A 25,679-nucleotide genomic window follows, 5' to 3' on the forward strand; every position below is an offset into this window, starting at 1 on the left:
GTGTCCCCCTTCCAATCCCCAGCCCCACCGGCCTGCGGGGAGCTCAGGCCTCTTGCTGCTGGTCAGATTTTCCCCAAGGACCTCTCCCTCCCTCCCCATTCTTCTTTCCCCAGTCACCAGCCGGCCTCGGATGTTCTACTCCCTCAGCCTCCTCTACTCTATTTCGCCCTCTCCCAAAGCAGATAACGAAGAGGGGTAGGAAGTAGTATCAGGAAAGCAGGGGCGAGGAGGCGGCAAGGAAGGGCAGCTCGGACGGGAGGTGCGAGGCCCCCCCCCCGCCGCCCCGGGGGTCCGCCGATACTTCCGGGGAATTCCGAGCCAGCGGGGGAGGGAGGACCGTTCGTGGGGGAGCTGCGGGTGGGGCGCGCGGCCGGGGAGCCGGGTGTCTAACTGGGCGTCTCGCGGATGTTGGAAGGCACGTAGGCTCCGGGACCTCTTCGCGCCCGACCCTCGCTTTTCGCCTTCCCAACCGCAGCACTTGCGCGAGCTGCCCCGCCAAGGGAGGGGCGAAAACAGGTGCGGTTGCCACAGCACCCGGGCCGGGGGCGGGGAGCAGGGCGAGCGGCGCTCGCGATATTTGGAATCGGCCAATGGGAGGCAGGGGAGGGGAGGACGTGGCGCGGAGTTCGCGGGTGGGGCTCCTTCCTCCCCTGCCCTTCTCCCCGCGGCCCGGCGCGGCGGCGGCACGCGCACGCGCGCGCCCGAACGCGGGGCCCGGCCCTATAAAGGCCGCACGGCGAGGCGCGCGCTCCACTCCGCGGAGGGCGCCCCGCGGGCCGTGCCGTGCGCCTGCGCAGTGCGGGCCGCTCCCCGCCCCCTTGCCCCGCTGCCCCTCCGCCGGCCGGCCGGGCCCCGCCTCGGCTCCGCGCCCTCGCCCTGCTCTTAGCCGCCGCTCTGCCCCGCAGCAGCCAGCCCCGTCCCCGGCAGCATGTTCAGCTGGGTCAGCAAAGATGCCCGCCGCAAGAAGGAGCCGGAGCTCTTCCAGACGGTGGCCGAGGGGCTGCGGCAGCTGTACGCGCAGAAGCTGCTGCCCCTGGAGGAGCACTACCGCTTCCACGAGTTCCACTCGCCCGCGCTGGAGGACGCTGACTTCGACAACAAGCCCATGGTGCTCCTCGTGGGCCAGTACAGCACGGGCAAGACCACCTTCATCCGGCACCTGATCGAGCAGGACTTCCCAGGAATGCGCATCGGGCCCGAGCCCACCACCGACTCTTTCATCGCGGTCATGCACGGCCCCACCGAGGGCGTGGTGCCGGGCAACGCGCTTGTAGTCGACCCGCGGCGCCCCTTCCGCAAGCTCAACGCCTTCGGCAACGCCTTCCTCAACAGGTACCCGCCCCTTGCCCGGAGGAGGGGGGCGGAGGGGGACCCCCGGGGCCGCACTCGGGTCCCGACCCTACCGTGGCGGCGGCCCGGCCCCGCCTCCCTCATCGTCCTTTGTCTCCGAGGCCCCAGCGAGCCCCTCGGCGACCGCTCCCTGGGACAAGGGCCCCTGCCGCTTCGGCCCACCCGGAGGTCTGGGGGGTGGGTATCGCCGCCCCCTCCCCCGCCCCGTCACCCCCAGAATTTTCCAGGTTATCAGTTTAACTCCCAAACCTTCCAGCAGATCCCAGCCCCACTTCCCTCAGAACCGGGGTCAGCGTTGGGAAGGTGAGAGATTCCTGTCTCCACCTCATCCCAGTGTAGTCCCAGACTGGATGCACCGAATTCATTCAAACCAGCCCCTTCCCCCCTCCCTTCAAGTGGCTGCTGCCTAAGTGTCCTGGAAAAATATGTGAAACTTTTCGTCATTCCTTTTGCTGCTGTGCTGTGCTTCCCCCGGGAGCGCTGGTTTTGTGTGGGAGGGACAAGGAGGATCTGCTGTGGCCTGCTGAGTTTGGGGGCAGCCGACGGGGTAGCAGACAGATGGAGTGTGAACATTTCTCCCCGGGGGTCAACTCGAAAGGGTCTGTACTCCTTAGGGATTTCGGGAAATAGCCTCAGTCTGTAGCACTGGGAGGCCTGGAAGATCTGGGCCCTGACTCCCTCACGAAGAGGTTCCTTAACCTGCTTGGGCCTCAGTTTCCCCAGTTACATGGGTGAAATCTGCCTCCTCGTGATCGGGGTCATGCTCCAAGACTCTAACCCTCATGATGCTGGGAATGAAAAACATTGGTCTTTCTATGGAGTCAAGTTCACTCTTCTCTAAAGGAGCTCAAAGGTGCTTTTCAGTGGTTCTAAAATCCCTGTCCCCACCCCTACCCCCAGGGACATACCAAAGGACTTCACAGATCTGCCTTTCCTGCCAGCCCCCATGCAAGGAGTGACTCCACATGCCTTTTTTTTTTTTTTAAGATTTTTTATTTATTTATTTGACAGAGAGAGACACAGCGAGAGAGGGAACACAAGCAGGGGGAGTGGGAGAGGGAGGAGCAGGCTTCCCGCCGAGCAGGGAGTACGATGCGGGGCTGGGGCTCGATCCCAGGACCCTGGGATCATGACCTGAGCCGAAGGCAGACGCTTAATGCCTGAGCCACCCAGGCGCCCCTTCACATGCCTTTCAAAGTCTGTGTCAAGGATGACCTAGGAAAGAATCCTTGACTCTTGCCTTCCAGGTCTCCGCCCTGTATGATCACATTCCTTTCCCGACACTGTCCAGCCACACAGGGTGAACCAGCTTGCTCCTGATCCAGGCCAGTGGCCAGCCTACCTCTGTGCACAGAGCTGACTTTTAACAGAGAAGACAGGCAGACTCCTGTTATGGTTTTTTGCCCCTTTTGGGCATTTAAGCCCGGCCTCCTGTTTTACGGTTGATGGCGTTGGTGTGTCATGGCTGGAGCTGAATAAAGCCCTTCGTGTGCGAGGCATGACCCTCTTCGCCTTGAGCCCTCCTCCAGAGAATACCTGTGTCTCGGAATTATCGTGCCCATACACGGGCGATTGGCCCAGACTCTTAGCTGGTGGGCCCCAGAGGATCTTGTGTGCAGTTTGGCTGCTGTGCTGGGAATTCCAACCATTATTAGGTCTTGCCTTTCACACAGAACTTTGGGAAGCTAGAAGGAGGGATAGGTACACCTTCTGTCCTCAGGCCTCTGCTTCTAACTGTGAGAGCAGACTGCTTTTGAAAGGAGAAACGGGGTACTCAACCTGTTTCTGAATTTGGAGACCTAAAGTTTCAGAGTCGGAGGGGATCGTAGACGTCATCTCGGTGGTTCAGGAAGCCCGAGCTTGGAGGGCTGTGCTCTTTGTTGAGCTCACCAGGGCAGCTTAATGCAGTGCTCGCTGGCTGAGCGCCTTGATGCCTCCAGTTACCACCTACTGTGGGTTCTGCCCGGAAAAAAGCGCAGGTCAGGGATGCTGGGTCCAAGACAGACACTCTGATGATGTTGGTGCCACCGGATTCAAGACCCACACTTCTATTTATTATTTTTTCTTTTTTTTAAGTAGGCTCCACACCCAACATGGGGCTTGAACCCATGACCCTGAGATCAAGAGTCGCACGCTCTACTAACTGAGCCAGCCAGGCAGCCCTTATTTTCCCTCTTGCCACTTCATCTCCAGAGGGTTCTCGATCACTAATAGCCAAAAGGGGTCTTATCAGCCGAGGGTCAGGGAGGGCACGGCTTTGCCCTGGAGCAGGGCCCCGAGCTGTGTCAGCCTGTGGAGCGCGCAGAGTGCCGGCTGGCTAGCCAGGGCGTACAAAGGGGGCTCTTCTCTGGCTGACACGGCCTCTCCGGGCAGCTTAAAGAGACCCATTGAGCCATGAACTTGACTTTCTGCCCTTTTTACTCTTAAGTGGCTGCTCTAAGACTAAAATCCAATGGAGCAGACCAAGACAGACTACAGTCGGGTTGTCCTAAGAGCAGCCTGTGAAAACCGCTTGCGGGGCGAGAGGCAGTCAGTGCGCCCCTGGTGGTGGGAAATGAAGCGGCTGCGTCTGTGGAAGCGGCTTGCCCCCTGCCTTGTCTCCCCCGCCAAGCTCCCAGGACTCCGCGGGGCATCTCATTTCTGGGTCTTACCGATGTTGTCTTACTCGCGGGTCTCCTTTACAGGGCGGTTTTATGTACTGTTATTTTTCAGAGCCAGCTGTACTTCGGGTTCTTTTGAGTTGGTCTTCCCGCTGTGACCCTTCCCTAGCAGGAGCCCCGGGTCTGGCGCACCACGGTCAGGGCAGCAGTGAGGACCGGGTCCAAGGTCTGCGGGTCAGCCGGTTTTGCCCCGTTGTGCTTGCAGGCAACACCCCTCACCCTGGCCAGCTGCCCCGGGCCTGGCCACTGGTCACTTGGGGGGGAGCTGCGGGGGGAGGTAGGGCCAAAAGGAGAACCTTACAGCTCAGATCCCTCCCCACAGTTGGAAAGGCAGCTTTAAGCCTGCATCCTACAGACAGAGGGTCAGTATTTTCTTTGCTCACCGTGTCTTTTTCAGAGAAGTTTTTAAAGGAGCCTTTTCTGTGTCCAGTAAAGAATTTCTGCTATCAGTTGGGACAGCCCCTTGCTGTTCTGGGCTGTTCTGCGCTCAGTGGGAACTCAGGCACACATGGCTAAGCCCTCGCTCGGGAGTTGCCAGCCCCTCTGTGGCTTCATTTGTTCTTCCTCGGCCTGCTCCGGCTTTTGGAGAATGATGTCTGTACTCCCGGGCCCCGCCAACCAACCCCCGTGTCCCCCAGCTTGTACTGGCCGCCCCCTGCTGTCCCTTCATCCAGGCAGCTGGGTGGGAGGGATGGGCTGGTCCCAGCAGCAGCAGGAAAGCCTCTCCCCACCTTCAGTGTGTGGAAATTTAGCTAAGTCCCAGTGTCACCTTTCTGTTTCCCTTCTGGAGTTGACCGGTGGCCTATCTCGTGCAGTTTTCACTAGCATGTCAGCAACTTGAAAGTTGAACTCTTGAACTCTGGGGGAAAAGCTAATGTGAGGGAAATGCTGATTCAAGCCAGTTTGAGCCCATGGTTGGATTCCCAGTTAAGACAGCACGGAGTTCAGGGGCGCCTGGGTGGCTCAGTCAGTTAAGCATCTGCCTTTGGCTCAGGTCGTGATCCCAGGGTCCTGGGATCAGGCCCTGCCTCGGGCTCCCAGCTCAGCAGGGAGTCTGCTTCTTCCTCTTCCTCTGTTCCTCCCCCCTGCTCATGCTCCTCTCTCTCTCAAATAAATAAAATAAAATAATATTAAAAAAAAAAGACACTACAGAGTTCAGGGGCCACCCCTGGAAACACTAGAAAACCTCCTGTAAATGCCTTGATTTGGGAAAGGAAGGCAGAGGTGGAGAGGAGAGTACACAGAAAGCCCCCTGTCGCTTCTAGAGCTGCGAGGGCTGAGTCTTGACGTCTCCCCTCCGGCTTTTGCTCCTGTGCAGGTTCATGTGTGCCCAGCTGCCCAACCCGGTCCTGGACAGCATAAGCATCATCGACACTCCCGGGATCCTGTCTGGAGAGAAACAGCGCATCAGCAGAGGTAAACAGGCTCTGACACAGCCCAGGGCGCCTTCCCTCTGCGGTCTGTGACGCGGACCACATGCTGTCCCTGAGGTCCCTCCCAGCCCAAGTGAGAACCCATCTTACGTTGGCCCGTGTCTGCCCAGCGCGCTGAGCCCCAGGGGGGCAGGAGTTGCTCTCTCCCTTGGCTCCCTGTGCCGAGGGTACTAAGAGCTGTCCGGGGCAGGGGCGGGGGGGGTAGCACAGCCTATTTTGAATGGCTCTCGTGCTTTCCACCCCCCGGGGCAAGCTGGCGAGATGGCACCTGGGGCTGGCTGTGAGGTCACGGGAAGTCACTCCGTGTCTGGGCTCTGGATACCTCGGCCAGCATTGCTGTTCCCCTGGGGCGCCCTCACCCTACTTGGTGTGTAAAAGCTTTGCTTCCCGACACCATCTAAATTCCTGGCAAGCCCAGCAGGTCTGTGAGGGAACACTGGACCCGAACAAGCCTGCCGGAAGGAGAAGCTGCAGAAATTTGTTGAGTGTTTAGGGGCTCCTGGAAAGGTGTTTCAGTTTGCTTCGGGTTGGTAATCAGCAGCCTTCCCGGGGCCTGGAAGGTTTTCGCGCCGAGTGTTGGTGCACCAGGCCCCCGGTTGTGTCAACTGCTGTCTGGACTCCGAAGATCTCGTTCAGGACGAGCCTGAACTGGGTTATATTTCTGCTGCTGTTCCATTTTGTAGAGGGGCGGGGAGCCTTGGGGCCTGAATGCTTCCTGGCAGGAGCGGGAGGGCAGGCCAGGAGGGGAGCCTGCAGCTGCAGATGTGAAAATGAAGTAGGACCACACTCAGACAGGGATTGAGAAGGGGCCGGGTTTGTGTATCATTAACTTGCAAATCTTTCCCATGCCCCTTTCCTTCTGGGCTGCCCAGCATTGGCCAGCTTTGCATCTGAAGGCAACGACCTGGTATTTGGGAGATGTTTATGTCTGCTGTGGCTTAAAGGGGGCGGGAACCCCGTTCTTGGTGCTGAGAAACCTTGCTTCTCTTTTTTTTCAGGCTCTGGGCCCCTGCCAGGAAGGGCTTGCATCAGAGCACCCTGAAACTGCTCTCTCTCTGTCTCGTTTAAGCTCTTAGGCTCCGCACCCCAGTGATAAAGACAGTCCTAGGAGTTCAAGGGAGCAGCTTTGGGACCCCTTCTAAAAAGGCAAGGGCTAGGGGCGCCTGGCTGGCTCAGTTGGAGGGGCATGCAACTCTTGCTCTCCGGGTTGTGAGTTCGAGTCCCACGTTGGGTACAGAGATTACTTAAATAAATAAAAAAGAAGGGGCACCTGCGGTTAAGCGTCTACCTTTAGCTCAGGTCATGATCCCGGGGTCCCAGGATTGAGTTCCGCCTTGGGTTCCCTGCTCAGCGGGGAGTCTGCTTCTCCCTCCGTTACCCACCGCCCCCCGCTCGTGCTCTCGCTCTCTCTCGCTCACTCTCTCAAATAAATAAATAAAATCTTAAAAAAAAAACAACTTTAAAAATAAAAAGGCGAGGTTGTTTTTCCTTACTGCTCTTGTTCCAAGCTGGTTTTAAGAAAATGTCTGGTTAGCATTTAAAAGACCCACAAGGGGGGATTTATTCTCTGTTTACTTCCAGGCCTGAGTTATCCTAGAGGGACTTTCTTCGAGGCTCTGCGGTGTTATTTTTGTAATGATCTGGAAGAGTAGGCAGGGGGGCTGCTTCTGACTGGGGCCGTGGGCTAGAGAACTAAGCCATCTCTGGGGTGTGCACAATGCTCCCAGCCTTGGGGTCAGTTGATGTGTACACATCTTCGGATAGGGACAAGAGCTCACCAGAAGAGGCTTACCATCTCAGCAGGCTGTGCTCACTGTGGCCTTCAGAGCTGGGAGTTAAGGCATTTGAGGGAAAGGGCGTAGGGCCCTTGTGACCCCCATAACCACTGTTTTCTACCAGTGCTTTGGGGTCCCCTGCTGGGAAGCATGTCTTTGACACGTCAGCCTGGGTCTGGAGAGCCTAGTGGGCTGACGGGTTGGGAGTATAGGTCTTGCTGCTTTGGGCAGCCTGGCCCTGTCTGCTGGGATGTCCCCCGCTCCACCCCGCCGCCTCCTCCTTTCCTGGTTGGCAAAAAGGTGGGCAGTGATGTCCAGACCTGCTCTCTCTGGGACGGGCACCCCCGCGGCACCTCCCTGGGCTGTCCAGGCGGTGGATTGGCACCCGGGGTGCACTTCGGCTGTGCCAGTGGGGGATGTGGTGCGTGAGGCAGTCCTGGCCTTCAGGTTGTCCACGCAGGTGGCAGATACTCAGAGGAGGAGGTCCGCAAGAGACACCAGGCTCACCCCTGGTTGCCTCTGCCCCCCTCCAGGGGTGAGACTGGCCCCTCTCTGTCCTGGGGCGACACAAGGCCTGCCCCACCCTATCGTGGGCAGGAAGGAGGAGTGGGGCTTAAAGATAAGGGCATTGCTCTGATTGGGGAAGGGCTTCCTTCTGTGAAATAGCGAGATCAAACTGATTTTAGTAGACAGTTTCTTTCCCTCCGGGACCCTAGGTCTCTCAGTTTAAAGTATTTTACTAAAAGTTACCAAGTTGGGATTTGCTCTGCAGTATGTTTGGTGTCAGCGTTTTATCAGCCGGAGAGAGACCGTCGCGCAGTACCTCTCCGCTCTGTTGGCTGTGGTCTTCAAGGGAGGTGGGGAAGGAGTGGCCGTCTGCTTGGAGGCCCCGCCCACCGGTCCTCGCAAAGGTCCCGTGTTGCCCTGTCCAGCAGAGGAAGTCAGAGGAGGGCAGTGCGTTCCAGCCTCCCCGGCCAGCTCTCCCGTCTGCTCCCTTTGCTGACAGCATGGAGAGCAGGTGTTTCCCTCTCAGCGAGATAGGGCCAGCAGAAAACACGGGTCCTGGGCACACAGCGTGCGCTTCTGCGGCCTGCCGATCTCGTTCCCTGGGAACAGAGGGTTCTTCTGGAGGTTGCCTGTGCATTAGAGTTGTTAATTAGGTTTACATCCATTTCCCAGCCTATCTGCCAGGCCCCTCCTGGCTTCTTCCCCTTTTCCCCATGGTCCCTTACGTGTGCAGGAAATATTGTCTGGAAAGATAACGTAGGGGCCGTGCAGGCCCAGAGCAGTCAGGATATAGGGCAGGCTCTGCGAGAGACCCCTGAGAATTACTCCGGGAAAGAGAAGGAGCCTCCGTGGGGGTCTCAGGGTGCACTTCCCCGTTGTGCTAATCTGAGTGACTTTAAAGATAAACGTTCCCCTGTATCAGCAGAGAAGGGTGATCTGTGGGGACAGCATTCGTTCTTGAGTGCCATGTGACTGATAAAGAGCGTTCCAAAGGGCATCCGGGGCCTGGTGGGGCGGGCGCCCTTGGCTCCCAGGCTGCCGCCTGCGCCTGCGCAGTCACGAGCCGGAGCAGAGATTTCCCACAGCGGGTCCCCGGGGGGCAGGCACGCTCAGGTGGAGGTCCCAGCGTGGGGCTCAGGGCCCTGGCCGGGGCTCTCCCTGCCATTGTCACCACGCGGCTGCGAGCTGGCCGTACCTCTGCGCCTTGGTTTCCCCCACGCGAGTCGCGTCAGCAGGGAAGCGTTCCTTAAACTTGGGTTTGGAGACCGACGCCCCGCCGGCCTTGTGCCCGGCTTTCTGCAGACCATCTGCGTCCTCGCCTCGGGAGCCGGCGCCCCTCAGCTGTCCCGCAGCTGCCCCTGGGAGGACACTGCTGCTCTGCAGACGAAGAGGCCGAGGCTTGCCGCCCGGACTAGTGTGCGTCTGCGGGCTCAGCAGGAGCTGTGCTCCCGCCACCCGGTTGCTGAGAGCGGACGCTCGGCTCGGCTCCCGGGAGCGCTGACAGCGCATTCCGGGCGAGTCTTTGACCCTCGGGTGGTGACCGTGCTGGGCTTCTGCGCTCTCCTGACAGGCCTTCGCCTTCTCTCCCGCCCTGAAATCAGACTCAGTTCACAGATGGACCCGAGGTCCAGGGCTTGGAACAACCCTGCTGGCATCTTCTTCCTTTTCCCTGTTCTCTGCCTCTAGCCAGAAATCGCTCCCTCCACTCCAGACCCTCCGTGGATGGGTGTAGGACCCCTGGTCGAGGCTGGCTGGTCCCCTAGCTTCTCATTTGCTCTCCTGCTGACTGTCCCTGGTTCCCAGGCTCCCTCCAAGCTTGGAAGCCATCCCATTAGGCAGGTAGGGCCTTCCAGGTGCAGAACGGAGTCCTCTGACTCCGAGGTGGGGCCGCGCTGTGGGCAGCCCTCCCTTCCTGCTGAGCCCTGTGCTGACGACCTCCAGAGCTGCCCCACCCCTAAGAGCCCTCCATCCAGGTCAGGGTTTTCTGCAGCCCATAGAAGGCTCCATGAGGTTGCCTGCAGGCCTTGGGCTAGGCCACGTGCTGCGTCCCTCTTGGATTCCCAGCGCCCACAGTACAGATGATGACAGAAGGTTCAGGCCCCAGCGCAGTACTTTAGGAGCCGGGGACCCTTAGGGAGTTACTGCAGCCCATGTGCTAACCCCTTGCCCTAGCACCTAGTGCTCAGTGACATGTTCAGCCAATGCCAGCTAATTACAAATAGACACCCAAAAATCCAGGGATTCCCAGACTGATTAGAAAGACCTTCTTCTGACTAACATCCCGAGGAGGCCAGAGGCTAGGGGAACACTGAGTCAGCCGGAGTCTCCCTTCCCAGGGCCCCCAGCCTCGTCCAAGCCTCCCTCTCACCCCCGCCATGACCCCCCGCCCCGCCCCCGGTCCCCTGGACAGCTTTTGGCCCGAGCGTTTGGTGGGAACGCGGCGCTCTGCCGAGGGGCGTGGGCCGCCGCCCGCGGAGGACTGGTACCAGCCCGCGCCCGGCCCCTGCGCGTTCCTGGCTCGAGCAGCTGTGTGAGCGCCTGCGAACGTTCCATTTATATTTGGTGATACGAGGCATTCTTCGAGCGTGAGAAGTGGTCGTCGCCTACACACCACTCAGAATCTGCGCTCCTTGAGCCCGAAATACAATTCCTGTGTGTAAATAAGAGCAAACATTTACCAAGTGCTTACGGTGTGCCAGGCACTCCCTTGCTGCCCACAGCAGCCCGGCGCATCAGGGACTTAACACCCTGCCGTCACAGACGAAGAGACCGGCTCAGACAGGGGCCGTGGCTGCTGGGGTCGGGCAGCTGGTTGACGAGGAGAGGGCTCCGATTCAAGTGCCGGCCTCATTCCAGAGTCCATCTGTCCCTCCCTGCCCTTTGTCCATTTCCCGGTCACATTTGCAGAGGTCTTCGCCCTTGTTAGGCGCACGGCTCAAGGAAGCAGCTGCGTAACCACCACCGCCAGGATCAAATCTAGTCTTTCCATCAGCCTGGAAAGTTCCCTGTTCCCCTTCGTAGTCCCCTCCAGTCCCCGGCAACTCAGACCTGATACTTAGCCCTGAGGTTTTGCCTTCTCCAGAATGTCCATACGAGTCTTCCGTGCCTGCCCTCCTCCACTTAGTGTGTGCTTGGGGGCGTTCATCATGTATTCGAGAGCATGACCATCGACCCATCATTCCTCCCGTCCCGTGCGTGTACCCTCATGTCTTACCCATTCACCTGCTGAAGAGCCTTTGGGTTTCCAGTTTGGGGCAATTTTGAATAAAGCTCCTACAAACATTTGTGTACGGTGTGGACTTCAGTTTCTTAATCTCCCTTGGGTAAATACCTAGGAGTGGGGAGGCCCCTTTCTCCTCGCCACTGAGCCACCCCAAGGAAGTCCTTCCCTGAAGAGTGTGCCCGCCCGAGGAAGCTCGGCACCCATGTCGGTCCTCTCTCGGCTCCTTAATCTTCGTCCTGCCATCCTGTGCCCCCCTCTCCCGGGCGCGGCACCGGTTGGAAACGTGTATGGTGGGAGCCACGGCAAGAAATACCAAGGCCCACACAGCTTGAATAGCAGGAAACAAAAGTCGATTGCAGACAAGCCCTCTATTGTTGATGTTCTAGAAACTTGGAACGTATGAAGCAGCTTTTCCACCAGCTGCTGGAACTACCTGTGTTTGGAGGGTGTCAGGAGAGGGTGAGGACCTGTGACAACTTCCTCTCTTCCGCCTCTCTGCCCGTGGTGGGGAGCGGGACTCTTGTCAGGACTGACGACTGGTGAGGAGCCCGAGCGGCCCAGACGAGGCTGGGTGGGAACAAAGCAGAGACCTCCTGTCCACGTGGCCCCGTGTGCTTACTTCCCGAGGCCAAGCCCAGCCCTCAGCTGGGTGGCCCTGAGCATACAAGCGACTCTTCTTTGTCCAACCCCCTTCCCCAGTCCCCACGACTGTGCATGCGTGTGCGCTGAGATTTACCACGGTAACCCTTCTACGTGCACGGTTTGGTGGCATCAAGTACATTTCGTGTTGTTGTGTGACTGTCCCCACCGTCCACCTTTCAGACTTTTCCATCTTCCAAACGGAAACTGTAACCCCATTAACCACTCGTTCTCCTATCCCCCCCCCCCCCCCCCGCAGCCCCTGGTTCCCACCGCTCTCCTTTCTGTCTCTGTGGACTTGGGATGCGTGGCATCGTGCAGCATCGGTCCTTTTGTGCCTGGCTTATTTTATAATCTCCCCAAAGCCCCAGAATTCAGTGGCCAGACACATCCTGGCACCGAGGCAGACCCCTCGTGTGTCCCGAAAGCTGGAGGCTCACCGCCTTGGGCAGTGCTGAGGGTTGGGGGCCCTGGCACACTTGTCCCCTGCCGCCCCGCTCCGGGCTGAGTGGTGGCCGCGGCCGCCCTGCCAGGTGCACGGACTCGATTGAGGCTTCGCTGCTGCTGCTGCGGGTCCAGCCCTCGGTGTCTTTCGAGACACCATCTCTCGGGCCAGAGTGAGGGTTTGGTGGACAGATGGGGGCCGGGTGGGCCTGCGCGGTCATACGCCTGTGATGACATCATAGTGCCCGTGCCGTGACCCTTTTAGTGACCCATGGACGTACTTGGCCAGCACCACGTCTCCCTCCCCAAAAGTGAGAGCGTTTTTCATAATAAACAGGAAATTTCATTTACCTGCAAAAAAAATGGACTTAGAGCTCTGTTGGCTCCAACTTTTGAGGGGTTGGCGGGTAACTGGGTTTGCGGGCGGGGCAGGAGGGGGCACTTGGGGTTCTCGGCTCTGCTGCGGTGACTCCTCCCCATCCTCCTCTCTGTTTTTCCGGGAGTTGTCCTGGGTCCCCACCAGCGCGGGAGGGGGCGCGAGGCCACTTTGGGTGGAGTCTGGGGGGTGAGCTCAGCTCCCTGTGCGCTGTCCTGACTGCGGGGCCAAAGCGAACTTGGGCTGGAGCCCAGCCCATCCGGGAGCCCCCATTCCCATTCCAGGCACCTCGCATCCGGCATCACTGCCTCCCCAGCTCTGCGAATCTGTGCTCCGTCAGCGTGCGGCGGTCTGAGGACAGGCAGTGTGACGAGGGACGAGTTGGGCCTCATTCTTGCTGAGAGGGAGCCATCATTCAGTCCTGAGGCCTTGCTTTTCCAGGGCTGACCTGCCGCTCCCAGGGGCAGCCATAAAAGGCTCCCTGCCCGCTTCCCTCGCCTGCTCCTCGGCCCTCCCGTCCTGGGTTTCTGCTGGGGACGTCTCTCTGGGCACGCCATCCCGTGGCTCTCGGGGCCGGGGGTGGGGGTGGCCATGTCCTCTGCACCCAGCGGCCTTTGGTGCTGGCTCCAGGCTGTCTCCCACTCTCTGAGCACCGATAGTCGGGTGGTGGGTGGTCTGGCTGTTTCCAACCCTCTGCCTGGGCCTAGGGAAGGCCGATGGCTGCCCTGCCCAGGCTCAAGTTCAGATTCACCGGGACCTTACTGCCCCCCGCCCCCCCGCTCCATCTCCCCGCCCCCATTAGAGACTCCGGCCAGTTGAGGGGCTGCCTCTGATCGGAGCGCCCTGTCTCCCGGGCGTGCCGTGGGGGGAACAGACTGCCCGTTGCTGCGTCGCGAGGCTGCTGTGCTAAGTCAACAGAAACAGTGAATCTGGGGTTTTCCTGAGGTTCCGGTGTCTCACCCCAAGGACGAGAGCTGGCCGGCTGGTCTCAGAACCAGGCTGAACTTCGGCGGCTCTCAGTTCCTGACCGGTTCTGCTGTCCCCAGCCCCTCGGCCCCTCCTGCCTGTGGGGCCTGTTCTGGGAGCCCTGTGTGTTACCTGATCTAATCCCCGCTACAGTCAGAGGAGGAGGAGTTGTTTTTGGAATTTTACAGATGAAGAAATGGTAACTCAGGAGTTCGGAACTTCAGGTCAGGTCGCCGTCAGCGGCTGGCGCCGGGAGTCGAATCCAGGGCAGTCTTGTTTAAGAGCCTGTGTTCTTTCTGAGTGCTTAAGTTCGGGGAGAGGCTTGGAATGCTGTGGCTTCGGGCGCACACACGGCTCTGAAGCGCACTTGAACCTGGGGGGCCTGGCAGCCAGAATGTTTATCCCGCCAAGCAGACCTTCACCCCTCGGCACACCCCCAGTGTTAACTGTTTATCTTAGAGCCTTGCGATGGGGGCCTGGCTCTGGCCTGAGTGGAGGTAGCCTCTCGGGGAGCCCAGCTGCTGACTTGCCTTCAGTCCGGGAGGCTTGGCAGGAGCAGGAGCAGCCGAATTCCACTCTGATGACCCACTCAGCAGGCTCCTTACCGGAGGGGCGGGGAGGGCTGCCCCCCCCTTCCTCACGGTGCAGTAGTTCACTCTGTTTTCTTTGTTCTCTCCCTCTACCTGCTACTTTTCTGTAACCTGGCAGTCTGGATAATGCGTGGCCAAATCCCAGTTTGGTCAGAGGGTCGCGAGCATGTTTTGCAAGGGATGCTAGCCAGGAGCAGGCTGTCAGGACGAGGAGATTGGTGGGCCCGTTTCTGGGCAGGGTCTCGGGCTCTTCTCTATGAGAGCAGCTTCTCTGGCTTACTTTCAGAGCCTGACTGCACTCTGGGGTGTATTTGGTACTTCTTAGGAGGCCCGGCCTGTATTTGAGGTGGCCTGTGGGGAGCAGGTGAAGAACAAGGAGGAGCCCAGGGATAAGGAGGCTTGCCCAGAATCAGCCAGAGAGGAAATGGTAGCTCGGGGGCTTTGACCCAAGCTTCCCAAAGACTTTTAGGCCACTGTTGTCACCTGGTCTTCCTACATCTCCTCATCTTTGCTCCTAAAAGATGAGAAATAGGGGCGCCTGGGTGGCTCAGTAGGTCGAGTGTCTGCCTTCAACTCGGATCATGATCTCAGGGTCCTGGGACGGAGCCCGGTATCGGGCTCCCTGCTCCGCGGGGAGTCTGCTTCTCCCTCTGGCTTGTGCTCTCTGTCTCGCTCACTCTCTATCTCAAGTAAATGAAATCTTAAAAATAAATAAAAGATGAGAAATAGAACCTTCACTTCTTCTGGGGGCAGTGGAAGAAGTGGAAACATTTTAAAGAGGCGTGACTGTGAAATAGGATTTAGGTTAAACTGCTGTCGGAGAGACCCCAAAATCCACTGGCTTAAACCAGATATCAGCTAGTTCATGTGGAAAATAACAATCCAGGCCATCCTGAACGTTCGGCTTTCATCTCTGAATTCAAGGTGGTTGCTCCAGCCCCTGCTATCACATCTGCATTCCATTCCTCAGGAAGGGAGAAAAGGACAAAGGTCTCATAGACCTTGTTCATTTCTGCCGCAGGAGAGGCTAGAAAATGCGGTCTTAAACTGGGGGGCCCTGAGTTCAGCCAGAACTAGACCATTGTTGTCAAGGGAAGAGCTACAGTGAGCGGTCTCTGCTGCCGACGGCCCCGCCCCGCAAGGGGCCTCCACTGGACGCTGGGAGACCGCGTAGCCTAGACTTGAGAGCTGGACGTGATCTAGTCCAGCCACCTCGTTTTAGAGACGCATTTAAGGCCTAGAGAGGGGATGCAGTGTGTAGCATTTCGTAGGCCTGTCGTAGAGCAGTGGTCAGCGAAATTTTTCCGAAGGGTCAGAGTTAGTGTTTTTGGCCTGCAGGCCTGTGGTCTCTGCCGTGGCTGAACTCTGCTGCTGTGGACAAGAGTGGCCACAGACGGTGCGGAGGAGCGTGGCCGTGTCCCGCTAAAACTCTTACTTACGGGGGGCAGGGGTGCCTGGGTGGCTCAGTCCTTAAGCGTCTGCCTTGGGCTCAGGTCATGATCCCAGGGTCCTGGGATCGAGCCCCGCATTGGGCTCCCTGCTCAGTGGGAAGCCTGCTTCCCCCTCTCCCACTCCCCCTGCTTGTGTTCCCTCTTTCACTGTGTCTCTCTGTCAAATAAATAAATAAAATCTTTTAAAAAAAAACAACAAACAACTCTTATTTACGGAACAGGTGATGGGCCAGCTGCAGTTTGCCAACCCCTGTTGTGGAGAATAAGTGAGGTTCCTGGAGAAGGGGGGCCCAGCACGAGCACCCCACGAGTAGCAGCTGCAGGTGTCCCAGCTGTTCCTTACTGTCCTTGTTGTGTAAGGGCATCCAGCCGGCATCGGCAGCCCCCGAGTCTCTGTTCTTCTCACCACACTGCTGGGCTCCCCCTCCTCACTTTTGCCCCGGTCTGAGCCACTTTAGAGCCCAGATTTTGTGACTTCTTCTTTTTTTTTTTTTTGAAGATTTTATTTATTTATTTGAGAGAGCGAGGATGAGTGGGGCCGGGGGCGGTAGAGGAGGAGGGAGAAGCGAACTCCCCGCTGAGCCGGGAGCCCAACACGGGGCTCAATCCCAGGACCCCAGGATCATAACCTGAGCCTCAGGCAGACGCTTAATGGACTAATCCAAAAACCCCTGGATTTTGTGACTTCTCTTGCATTATTTATCTGTGGCTCACCTCTCTGTGCCAGGTGCTGCTGGGCGAGGGTATCGGGTGGGTACAGAAATAGGGGGGACCTGATGCCCTTGTCCTCGGGGTGCTGTGCTGGCCCTGTGAGGACATGGTGGAAATTTAAATGACACCAGGCTGAGAAGTCCGAGGTTGGGTCAGGGAGGAGAGCTCTCAGAGCAGCCTGGCTCCGGTGCCCCCGAGCTCACCCCGCTCTTCCTGCAGGTTATGACTTCGCTGCCGTCCTGGAGTGGTTCGCCGAGCGGGTCGACCGCATCATCCTGCTCTTCGACGCCCACAAGCTGGACATCTCTGACGAGTTCTCCGAGGTCATCAAGGCCCTCAAGAACCATGAGGACAAGATCCGCGTGGTGCTGAACAAAGCCGACCAGATCGAGACCCAGCAGCTGATGCGGGTCTACGGGGCTCTCATGTGGTCCCTGGGGAAGATCATCAACACCCCCGAGGTGGTCAGGGTATACATCGGCTCCTTCTGGTCCCACCCGCTCCTCATCCCTGACAATCGCAAGCTTTTTGAGGCAGAGGAGCAGGACCTCTTCAAAGACATCCAGTCTCTGCCCCGAAACGCTGCCCTCAGGAAGCTCAATGACCTGATCAAGCGGGCACGGCTGGCCAAGGTAGACTGGGGGTGGGGGCAGGGCCCCCTGTTGGGGGGGCCCATGGGGGCTGGGACTGGCACTTGGGGCCCCAGGATTGGTCTGCCATGGCTTTTGGGGTGCCCGAGACCCATCCCCGCAGACCTACAGCCACACCTACGTTGCCTGTGTCTAGACGGGTCCTCTGTGCGCCCATGGGTGTGGCCCTTTCTCAACTGAGTCTTCTTGATGCATGTAGATGTTAAGCGGGAAGGGAACGCTGGGCCAAGGGGCGGCCTGGGAAGTGGGGAGCCAGTGGGGTGCAGCTCCAGTCCTCATCGGCTTCCCCTCCCAGGCCTGTTGATTGAGCACTCCGCGTGTGCGGGGTGCTGGGGACACAAGGGGACTGACACGCACAGTCCCTGCCCTTCCAGCGCGCACCAGTCGTACCGGGGAAGTGGAACATGTAAAGGGAAGTCAGGCACGGTTTTGTGTCCTGTCGTGGGATGCCGCAGAAGCAGGCGACTGGGAGGCCTCGGGTGGGTGCTGACGCATAAGCCAGGACAGGAAGGAGCTAGCGGAGAGATGGGGCGCAAGCCTGTGGGCCGAGGGAGAACCCTGGGCGGCCTCAGCCCCCAGAGGTCTCGTAAAGCATCCGGCCCCTCCCTCTGGCACCTGTTGGCGGCGTCTGGATCGCTCAAGAGCTTGGAATCTCAGTTCCGGGCCACGTACTTCAGGGAGACTCCGGCATGGCTGGGGCTGGGAGAGAAGGCTGATGCCCCCAGCGGGCCTCTCAGACACAGAGGGCCAGAACACCCCCCGATTGAGCACAGCTGCATATCCTGAGCCTGCCTGGAAAAGTCCGCGGGCCGCCACCGTGCACACGCACGGATCATGGATCCGTGGGGCTCAGATCTCGGCTTCAGCGGGGACCCCATGCATCGCCGCTCCTCTGACGAAGTGGCCGCGGAGGGTAGGGGTGTCGGGGGGGCTAGGGCTTCGGCGAAGGCATGCTCCCGAGTAAAGGCCTGAGGAGTGGCGCCTCCTCTGCAGGTGGCAGGCCCCCCCCGGGGAGAGTCAGGAGGAGCCCCGCGACCCGCGCTCCTGCCTCTGGGAGCCAGCCGCGTAGCTCCGGCTTTTGAGAGTCCGCTGTGGGCCACGCACAGCGGCTCAGGCCGCCCCACACCGTCTCGAGGTCTGGAGTCAGGTAGCCTTTTGGTGCTCACTGTCTTGAGTAAAAAGAACTGACCCCTCCTCTTCTACCACCAGTCTGTGTCTCCACACTGGTTACCAGAGTGCTCGTGGACCATACTGGAGTGTGCTAGAAGCACGAGCCCTCAGGCCCCACCCCGCACACCTGAACCGCCTGGGGATCTGTATGCACAGTGAGGTTGCAGAATCTGCTCTGGGGTCTTGCACCTCTCTCACTTCTGGAAGCTTCCCAGTGCAGGGAGCTGGTTCTGAGAAGGGACCCCGTGAGAAAACCCGCATCACTGGCTCCTGGCCTCCCGGTTCTAGGCTGCAGGGAAGGGCAGCGCTGTTCCCTCCTTGGCCAGCACCCCCCCTCCCCCGGCAGGGCCACCTGTGCCCTCTCGAAGCCTCCTTCCGGGACAGCACAAAGGGAGGGCTCCCCGTTCATCTGCAGAAATGGTGTGTCACCGCCTCCGGGCACCCTGAGTCACCACGTCTGGAAAACCCCGGGGGCCTCCGATCTCGTGCTGCACCTGCGGCTCCAGGCTGTTCCCTTTTCCTGGAGCGAACGGCCTTCTGTGCCAACCTGCGAAGGCCAACCTACACGGGCCGTGATGGGCGGAGGGGCGGCTGCCTCGCTCTGTGACAGGCCTGCTGCTCTCGGGCCGTTGGCACACAGGGTCAGGCCGGGGGAGGGGCTTCGATGGCGCAGAGCTGGCGGGGGGTGGGGGGGGCGGCTGGCCGGCTGCGGCCCTTCACGCCCGGACCTTACTTGGCGAGGCGGAGGGCTCTGAGGGCCTTGGAGGGTGCCCAGCGTTACCAGCCCGCCGTGGGGAAGTGAAGGGTGTGCCGCTGGCAAACACCGAAGTAAGGTACTGAGCTCAGATAAACTTCAGAACATCTGAGTGAAGCCTCATGTGGTTTTCCTAATCCTTACTCACGCCGAGCTCTCCGGGTGATACACTGAGCAGAACTCGGGCCGTGTTGGGGTTTTGAGAACTCGACGTCAGCAGCCACCGGTGTGCGCATGTGGGATGGCGGGCTCCACATCTCCGCCGTGGGACAGGAAGCTGGGGGTGCACCCGGGGCCCCAGAGAGCACGGGCCCCGGACTGCTTCGGGCGGTCCCCAGTGACGGTCCCGGTCCCGGCCTTCTGGGGCAGCCCGGCGCAGGCCCCCTGCCTACACGGTGCCCCTTCCTGTTCTCCAGGTGCACGCTTACATCATCAGCTCCCTCAAGAAGGAGATGCCCAACGTGTTCGGGAAAGAGAGCAAAAAGAAGGAGCTGGTGAACAACTTGGGAGAGATCTATCAGAAGATCGAGCGGGAGCATCAGATCTCCCCCGGGGACTTCCCGAACCTCCGCAAGATGCAGGTATGGCTGTCCCCCGCTCGCCGCCCTCCCTGGGACGGGGCCTCCCAGCTGGGAGTCCCTGAGTTTAGTGGCCGTGACACCGCAGAGGGGAATGCGGTGACTCACCCCCAGGGGTGGGGAAAGGGCGGGGCGCCCGGCCCTCCAGGACCATCCTGGCTCATCCCCTCCCCAGCCCTTCAGGGAAGGAACTGTTCCCACCTCCACTAAACAGACTGGGGAGCCAAGGCCAAGGGGCAAGCCTCGGTGGGGGCGTGACCTGGGGCCGGCTCTGTGGCTCGGGACCCCTGCTCCGGGCACTCTGCCTGGAGTCCATGGACACCTGACCCAGCCCTTCCCCCTCCCTTGTCCACCACAGGAGCTCCTGCAGACTCAGGACTTCAGCAAGTTCCAGGCCTTGAAGCCTAAGCTGCTGGACACAGTGGACGACATGCTGGCCAACGACATCGCCCGGCTGATGGTGATGGTGCGCCAGGAGGAGTCCCTGATGCCCTCCCAGGCCGTGAAGGGCGGTGCCTTCGACGGCACCATGAACGGGCCCTTTGGGCACGGCTACGGCGAGGGGGCCGGCGAGGGCATCGACGATGTGGAGTGGGTGGTGGGCAAGGACAAGCCCACCTACGATGAGATCTTCTACACACTGTCGCCTGTCAACGGCAAGATCACGGGCGCCAATGCCAAGAAGGAGATGGTGAAGTCCAAGCTGCCCAACACAGTGCTGGGGAAGATCTGGAAGCTGGCCGATGTGGACAAGGATGGGCTGCTGGATGACGAGGAGTTTGCCCTTGCCAACCACCTCATCAAAGTCAAGCTGGAGGGCCACGAGCTGCCCGCCGACCTGCCCCCGCACCTGATCCCACCCTCCAAGCGGAGGCACGAGTGACCGCCCGGCCGGGCCCACCGGAGGGAGGCGAGGGGCTGGAAAGACTGAGCAGAGTTTCCTCAGCTCTCAGAAAGGAAAACCACCATCTTTCTTTTCAGGCTGTTCACGGGCCCAGCAGGGAGGCGGGTGATACTTGTATGTGAATGATGGAATTTTGTGCACAAGAACTATGGATATTTTTAATATATAACGTTAGAGGCAGCATTCTTTCTTGCCTCCTCCATTTGACAGCCCCACGCACACGAGCCCCTGTCCTCCCCCCCCCCCCCCCCCCCGCCCAGCTCTGCTGTACAGCACGTGCCCACCCTGGCTCAGCCCCGACCCGCTGGCAGGTGCCGTGTGTAGACAGGAACCCCAGGATTCCAGTTTGTTTCTAAGCTGAGTACTGCTTCACTGACCCAGTGGCTCCTTCCCTGTCCAGCTCTGCCCCCTCCCCACGCTCCTGGATTAAGCTGATTCTGGTGCCTTCTGCCTTGCCCTCCCTGGTGGCCCCCATGCACGGCCCTGCTCTTTGCTTTCACATCGCACCCCCTCCCCCAGCTTGACAGTCACAGAAGCAAGCCCAACTCCCTTTTTTATGAGGTCCAAGGGATGAGGAGGGATGCGAGAACGTCTCCCAGAAAAACATACAAGCTAGTTTTGTTCTGTAAAGTGACACCTTCCATACTTGACCGAATTTTCCAGTAACTTCCCAACCTCTTGTTCAGAAGCTGTGATTTTTGTCTCCTTTCTCACACTCCAGCTAGGGAGCAGCTCCACCCAGGACCCGTTGGATGTACAGAGCACACCCTGTCGAGGACCCCAGGGTTTGTGTTTCCTGCTTCTCCCTTTCACTCTCCTGGAACATTCTGGTGTACCTCCTCCCCCACCTTGGATGGGTGGTGGGCCCTCATGAGTCTGGCCTGGCTTGGTGCTCCAGCCCGGGCCTAGTGTCCAGACAGCAGAGATCAGGGACAACCCCGACCCTTCTCCTCGTACCTCCGTTCATTCTCCATGGAAGCTCTCTCCTCCCATCGAGCAGAGCGGGGCAGCAGATGTCTTGGATGTCCTTCGAATAACCTCCCTCCAGGCTGAGGAACGAGGGACTGGAGGCAGCGAGCAGCCAGGGCAGGCCGCCTCAGCTTTGCCTCGGCCGGGCTCTCCCAGCACAACCTCCGGGGGCCGGGATGCACTCCACTCACCGGCCCTTGCTGCAACCACGGCGCGGGGAGCACGCTTGCCACCAGGCACTCCCAGGGTAGGTCTCAGGGACTCCGGTGGACCTCTTCTGGCACCACCGCCCCCCGCCCTCCAGGGCTGCTCCCCGGGCCCCCGCGGGGTCTGCGGGGTCTGTGTTACCTGCGTGTTACCTGCAGCTGGCTTCGGCCCACCATTGTGTGCAGTATTAGGTGAGGGCGGAGGCAGCCTCCTGGTGGGGAAGTCACTGTGAGGTGTCCTGGCTCCTCCCCACTTGCGTGTGGGAGGAAAAAGCAACCAAACACCGCTTTTTTTTTTTGCATTAAAAAAAAAAGTTTAATTGCGCTGAAGCTCTCGGTGCTTAGTTGTCTCTTCCAGGGGCCTGTCCCGCCCAGCGCCTGCTGGGATGCTGACGGAGCATCTGGAGGGCCGAGGTGCCCGCAGAGACCGATGGGCAAGCCTGCCGGGGGGCGGTGGTGGTCCCCGCCCCGCGATGCTCAGCTCGGCGGCAGCTGCTGCCTTCTGCGGGGGTGGGAAGGGGTGAAGTCAGGAGAACTTCTGGTGACAGGCTAGGCTGGCCCCCCAGGGGCTGGGGGAGAAGGTACCCGCATTCTGCCACCTTCACAGCTTCTCCAACCTGGGCCCATCCCTGGCCGTGGGCAGATGGGGGCACCAGGAGGGGTCAAGTAGACAAGGGTGCACTGTGCTCCACGCTAGCCGCAGGGTGACCTGGAGACTGGCCCAGCAGCACACCAGCACTGACAAAAACACAATCGGGAAGGGTGGGGCCAGCGAGGGTCAGGGGGACTGTTGGTTCCAGCGGAGTGAAGGGGAGGGGAGGGTGGCAAATCGGAAGCTGATGCGCCCTGGAAGGTAGAACACTCGAGGTGCAGTCTGGGTGGAGACCGGCCAGGCCGGCCCGTGTGTGGCAAATGGCAGAGCACAAAGAGGTGCCCATGGCTTTGGAGGGCCGGGTTGTGGGCTGCAGCTCGTGTGGCAGGCGTCCGGCCTGATGGCCAGTGGCCCAGCTAGTGGGGGGCCCACCAGCTCAGCTCTCCCGTTACCACTCAGAAGGTTTGCCTTGACCTCCAAAACCTAGAAGGTCACTTTTTCCCATTTTGCAGTCCGGAAGCGGAGACTCGGGAGAGCTGGGAGACTCAAACCCAGTCTGCCCAACTCCAGAACTCTCGAAAGCAGCCTTTAAAAAGGAAAAGCTCGAGGGGCGCCTGGGTGGCTCAGTCGTTAAGGGTCAGCCTTCGGCTCAGGTCATGATCCCAGGGTCCTGGGATGGAGCCCCATGTCCGGCTCCCTGCTTGGCAGGGAGCCTGCTTCTCCCTCTCCCTCTGCCTGCTGCTCCCTCTGCTTGTGCTCGCTCTCCCTCACAAAATCTTAAAGGGGCGGGGGGAGGAAAAGCTCGCTGTGTCCCCAAAGTCTGTGCTAAAGACTCAGGTTTGAGAACCCCACACTGAAGGTCCAATGAGGTCACTCCAGCCCAGGGCCTTGAAGGCTTGGGACAGCCCTCAATTTCCAGGGGTCACCCAAGAGGTAGAGCGTGCTTGTTCAAGCTGTTAGAGAAAGAGAACACAACTTCTGAGTTATTACGGAATGTGGGTGAGTGGCGCTGCTGGCCTGCTCTGCCCCTTCCAGCCAAGGCCCGCACTCTCAGCATGGGGGTGCTGCCCCAGGAAATGGCTGCCCATCTAAGGCTTGAAGGAGGGGCCCTCAGCAGGTGTCTGCCCCCCTGCTGCTTCAGAGCTCCTGTCCTTGGTCTGTGTTTTATAGTTGGGGGGGGGTCTTCTAGGTTCAGATGTGGCCACCCTCCTGAGGGCCGGCCCCCCAATCCCTTCCTCCTCCCCGCCTCCCTAGCTGGCCAGAAGCCTGGGCAAAAGGCCCCTCTTCAGAGACTAGTCTGGGGCACAGGGGGCTGTTTGCACCCGGCCCCCAGAGCTCCTGGAATGAGGTGCATTGGGGGCCATCTTCCCGTGTAGCACCTCAGAGCCCAGCACCCAGGGCGCACTGGGGCCCACCCCCTGTGTAGGCCCCAGTCGACAGCTCTGTTTTAAGATTTTATTTTTTTTGAGAGAGAGAGTGCGCATGAGCAGGGGGAGGGGCAGAGGGAGAGGGAGAAGCAGACTCTCTGCTGACCAAGGAGCCCAACGAGGGGCTCGATCCCAGGACCGCAGGATCATGACTCGAGCCGAGGGCAGACCCTTAACCAACTGAGTCACCCAGGTGCCCTGGCAGCTGTTTCACACATTGACATCCCACGTGAGAACACATCGGAATGAACATTCCTTCTACTTCCTAGTAAACAAAAAAGTAAACCATTGAATCCAACCCAGTGTCCTGTTCTTATCTCAGACGGGCTGGTTACAGGACTTGCCCAAAGCCACCACTCCTGCCCCTCTGCATTCAGAACACCCCAGCCGAGAAAGTACACAGAAGGCAGTCCTCAGGCCAGGCAGGGGCAGTTAGAATCCCAGCTCGGCCTCTTGTTAGGACTTAGCCTCTCCCTTCCCGAGGCTGTTTCTTCATGTGCCAAATGCAGGGACCCCAGCTTCACAGAGGGAAGGCCCCTGGGGTGCCCAGCTCCGGAGGCGCACCGTGGTTGGTCAGGGGGGTGGTAAGGATTGGTGCAGGGAGCCCAGCACCGCACCCAACTCCCAGAACAAAGCAGGCAGGACCCACCCTTCCCTGAAGCAGCTCGCAGACCGGGTGGCGCCCATGGGCCAGAGGGGTGGTGGCCAAGGGGGCTCAGGGCCTGGCTTCCTGTGCACCCAGAGGGATTGGTAATTATAAAACCACGCGGGGCTGCAGCCGCTGTGTGGAGCGTGGGAGCCCCTACAGTGTGCTGGAGCAGCACAGAGAAGGGTTTTGGAAGAAAAACCAGGATGATGAAATCACCATATGTCCACCCATTTGGCGCTTTGGACTTTTCAGAGGACACACCCCTGGTGTGTTGGGGAGGGCGGGGGAGCGGGCATGCGGCGCTGCCAAGACTAGCTTGGGGAGTGGGGGCCCTCAACCCCACCATCTCTATCAGTCCTTCCCCGAAAAGCCACCCGAGTAGACAGACAGGGCGATAAAAGCCGAGTGCCTGAGCAGCAGGACACAGGGAACCCCCCCCGACTTACCACCCCCCCCTCAACCCCACACTCTAACTAGACAGACAAGCTCCAGCAACCGTTGGTGGCCATCCTGCGGACCATTTGCCTCTCACGCCTGGGCTGGGCAGTTCTCCCTTGTGCACAGAGACAGCGGCCCAGAGACAGAGGAAGTGACTTGCCCAAGGCCAATGCCTGGTCAACAGTAGGCAGGGCAGGATGAGGCCGCAGCCAGCCTCTCGGTTTTCCCTGGCTGTCTGGGGCAGGAGTGGGTCACTGCTTCTGCTGTGGCCAAGGGCAAGGGCAGTCTGGCACCCTAGTTAGCCCTGCAGGACCATCTGCTGAGAGTCGCTTCCGGAGCAGGGCTGGGAGGGGCTCAGCCTCAGCCACTGGGGCTGCATCTTGCTCGACCTTGGGGGAAAGGGGAGCCACAGACCAGGCTGGGGAGGCTTAAGATGTGGCCGTGGATGCAAGAGACCCTGGAGCCTGGCTTGTTTCTGGTCCCCTCATAGACCCAGAGGTCTATGGTCTGGGGGCGGGAGAAGCTGAGTGCTCTGTCACTCACTTGGGGCCCCCTTATCTGGGCTGGCCTCTCTCCCCTGCTAGGCCTGGGTCTCGCCATCTAAGGACCTTGGCAGAAGTCTATGTCAAGTCCACTGTGGACTATGTCCTCGAGGACCATGTCCTCGCCCCTGTCCCCAGCATCTGGGCACGACACGCTGCCCTCCTGCTGCCAGGTACTGGTGGACACCTGCAGCCTGGATCAGGAGGCAAGCTGGCACTGCCCACCTCCCACCTCCCCAGCCTCAAGGTATTATTCTATTAAGAGAAGGAAAAAATAACCCCCTCCTCCCGAAGATAACAGATCTGCAGTCACTTTGAAATGCTCAGAAGCACAGTAGGAATGGAATGTAAGGTGTTATCCAGGTGATCTGCTCCCCACAGGGCTGGATGAGAGATGGTGCTGGCACCTCAATACCAAAGGGACTCAGAGCGGGGAAGAGGTTAGGAGGGGAGCAGGTGTCCCTGCAGCTGGGTGGGCCTCCCACAAGCAGTCACCAAGAGGGCAGTGGGGAAGAGGGAGGTGGTAGGGGTCTCCTGCTCAGACCCACCCGCTGAACACCCACCGGCCTGGGCCAGGAGCCTCGTCCCACGCAGGGCGCCCTGGGGCAAGGACCTGTGGCCCTACAGGTCTGGCTCACACACGCTCAGAGAACAGATCTGCTGAGGCAAAGCAGC

At 59.8% G+C, this 25,679-nt stretch overlaps 1 protein-coding gene across 1 annotated transcript; it reads left to right on the top strand.

The window, feature by feature from the left end:
- The first annotated feature begins 739 nt into the window (after positions 1-739).
- Positions 740-20,366, top strand: EHD1 (EH domain containing 1). The gene is made up of 5 exons (XM_006745550.3): positions 740-1,332; positions 5,329-5,426; positions 16,345-16,757; positions 19,116-19,280; positions 19,636-20,366. The coding sequence occupies exons 1-5, from the start codon at positions 929-931 to the stop codon at positions 20,158-20,160; spliced, it is 1,605 nt and encodes a 534-aa protein (XP_006745613.1). The 5' UTR covers positions 740-928; the 3' UTR covers positions 20,161-20,366.
- Positions 20,367-25,679: the final 5,313 nt, after the last annotated feature.

The sequence above is a fragment of the Leptonychotes weddellii genome, chromosome 11, assembly GCF_054177405.1.
Source record: "Leptonychotes weddellii isolate Sample4059 chromosome 11, ASM5417740v2, whole genome shotgun sequence".
Lineage (NCBI taxonomy): Eukaryota > Metazoa > Chordata > Mammalia > Carnivora > Phocidae > Leptonychotes > Leptonychotes weddellii.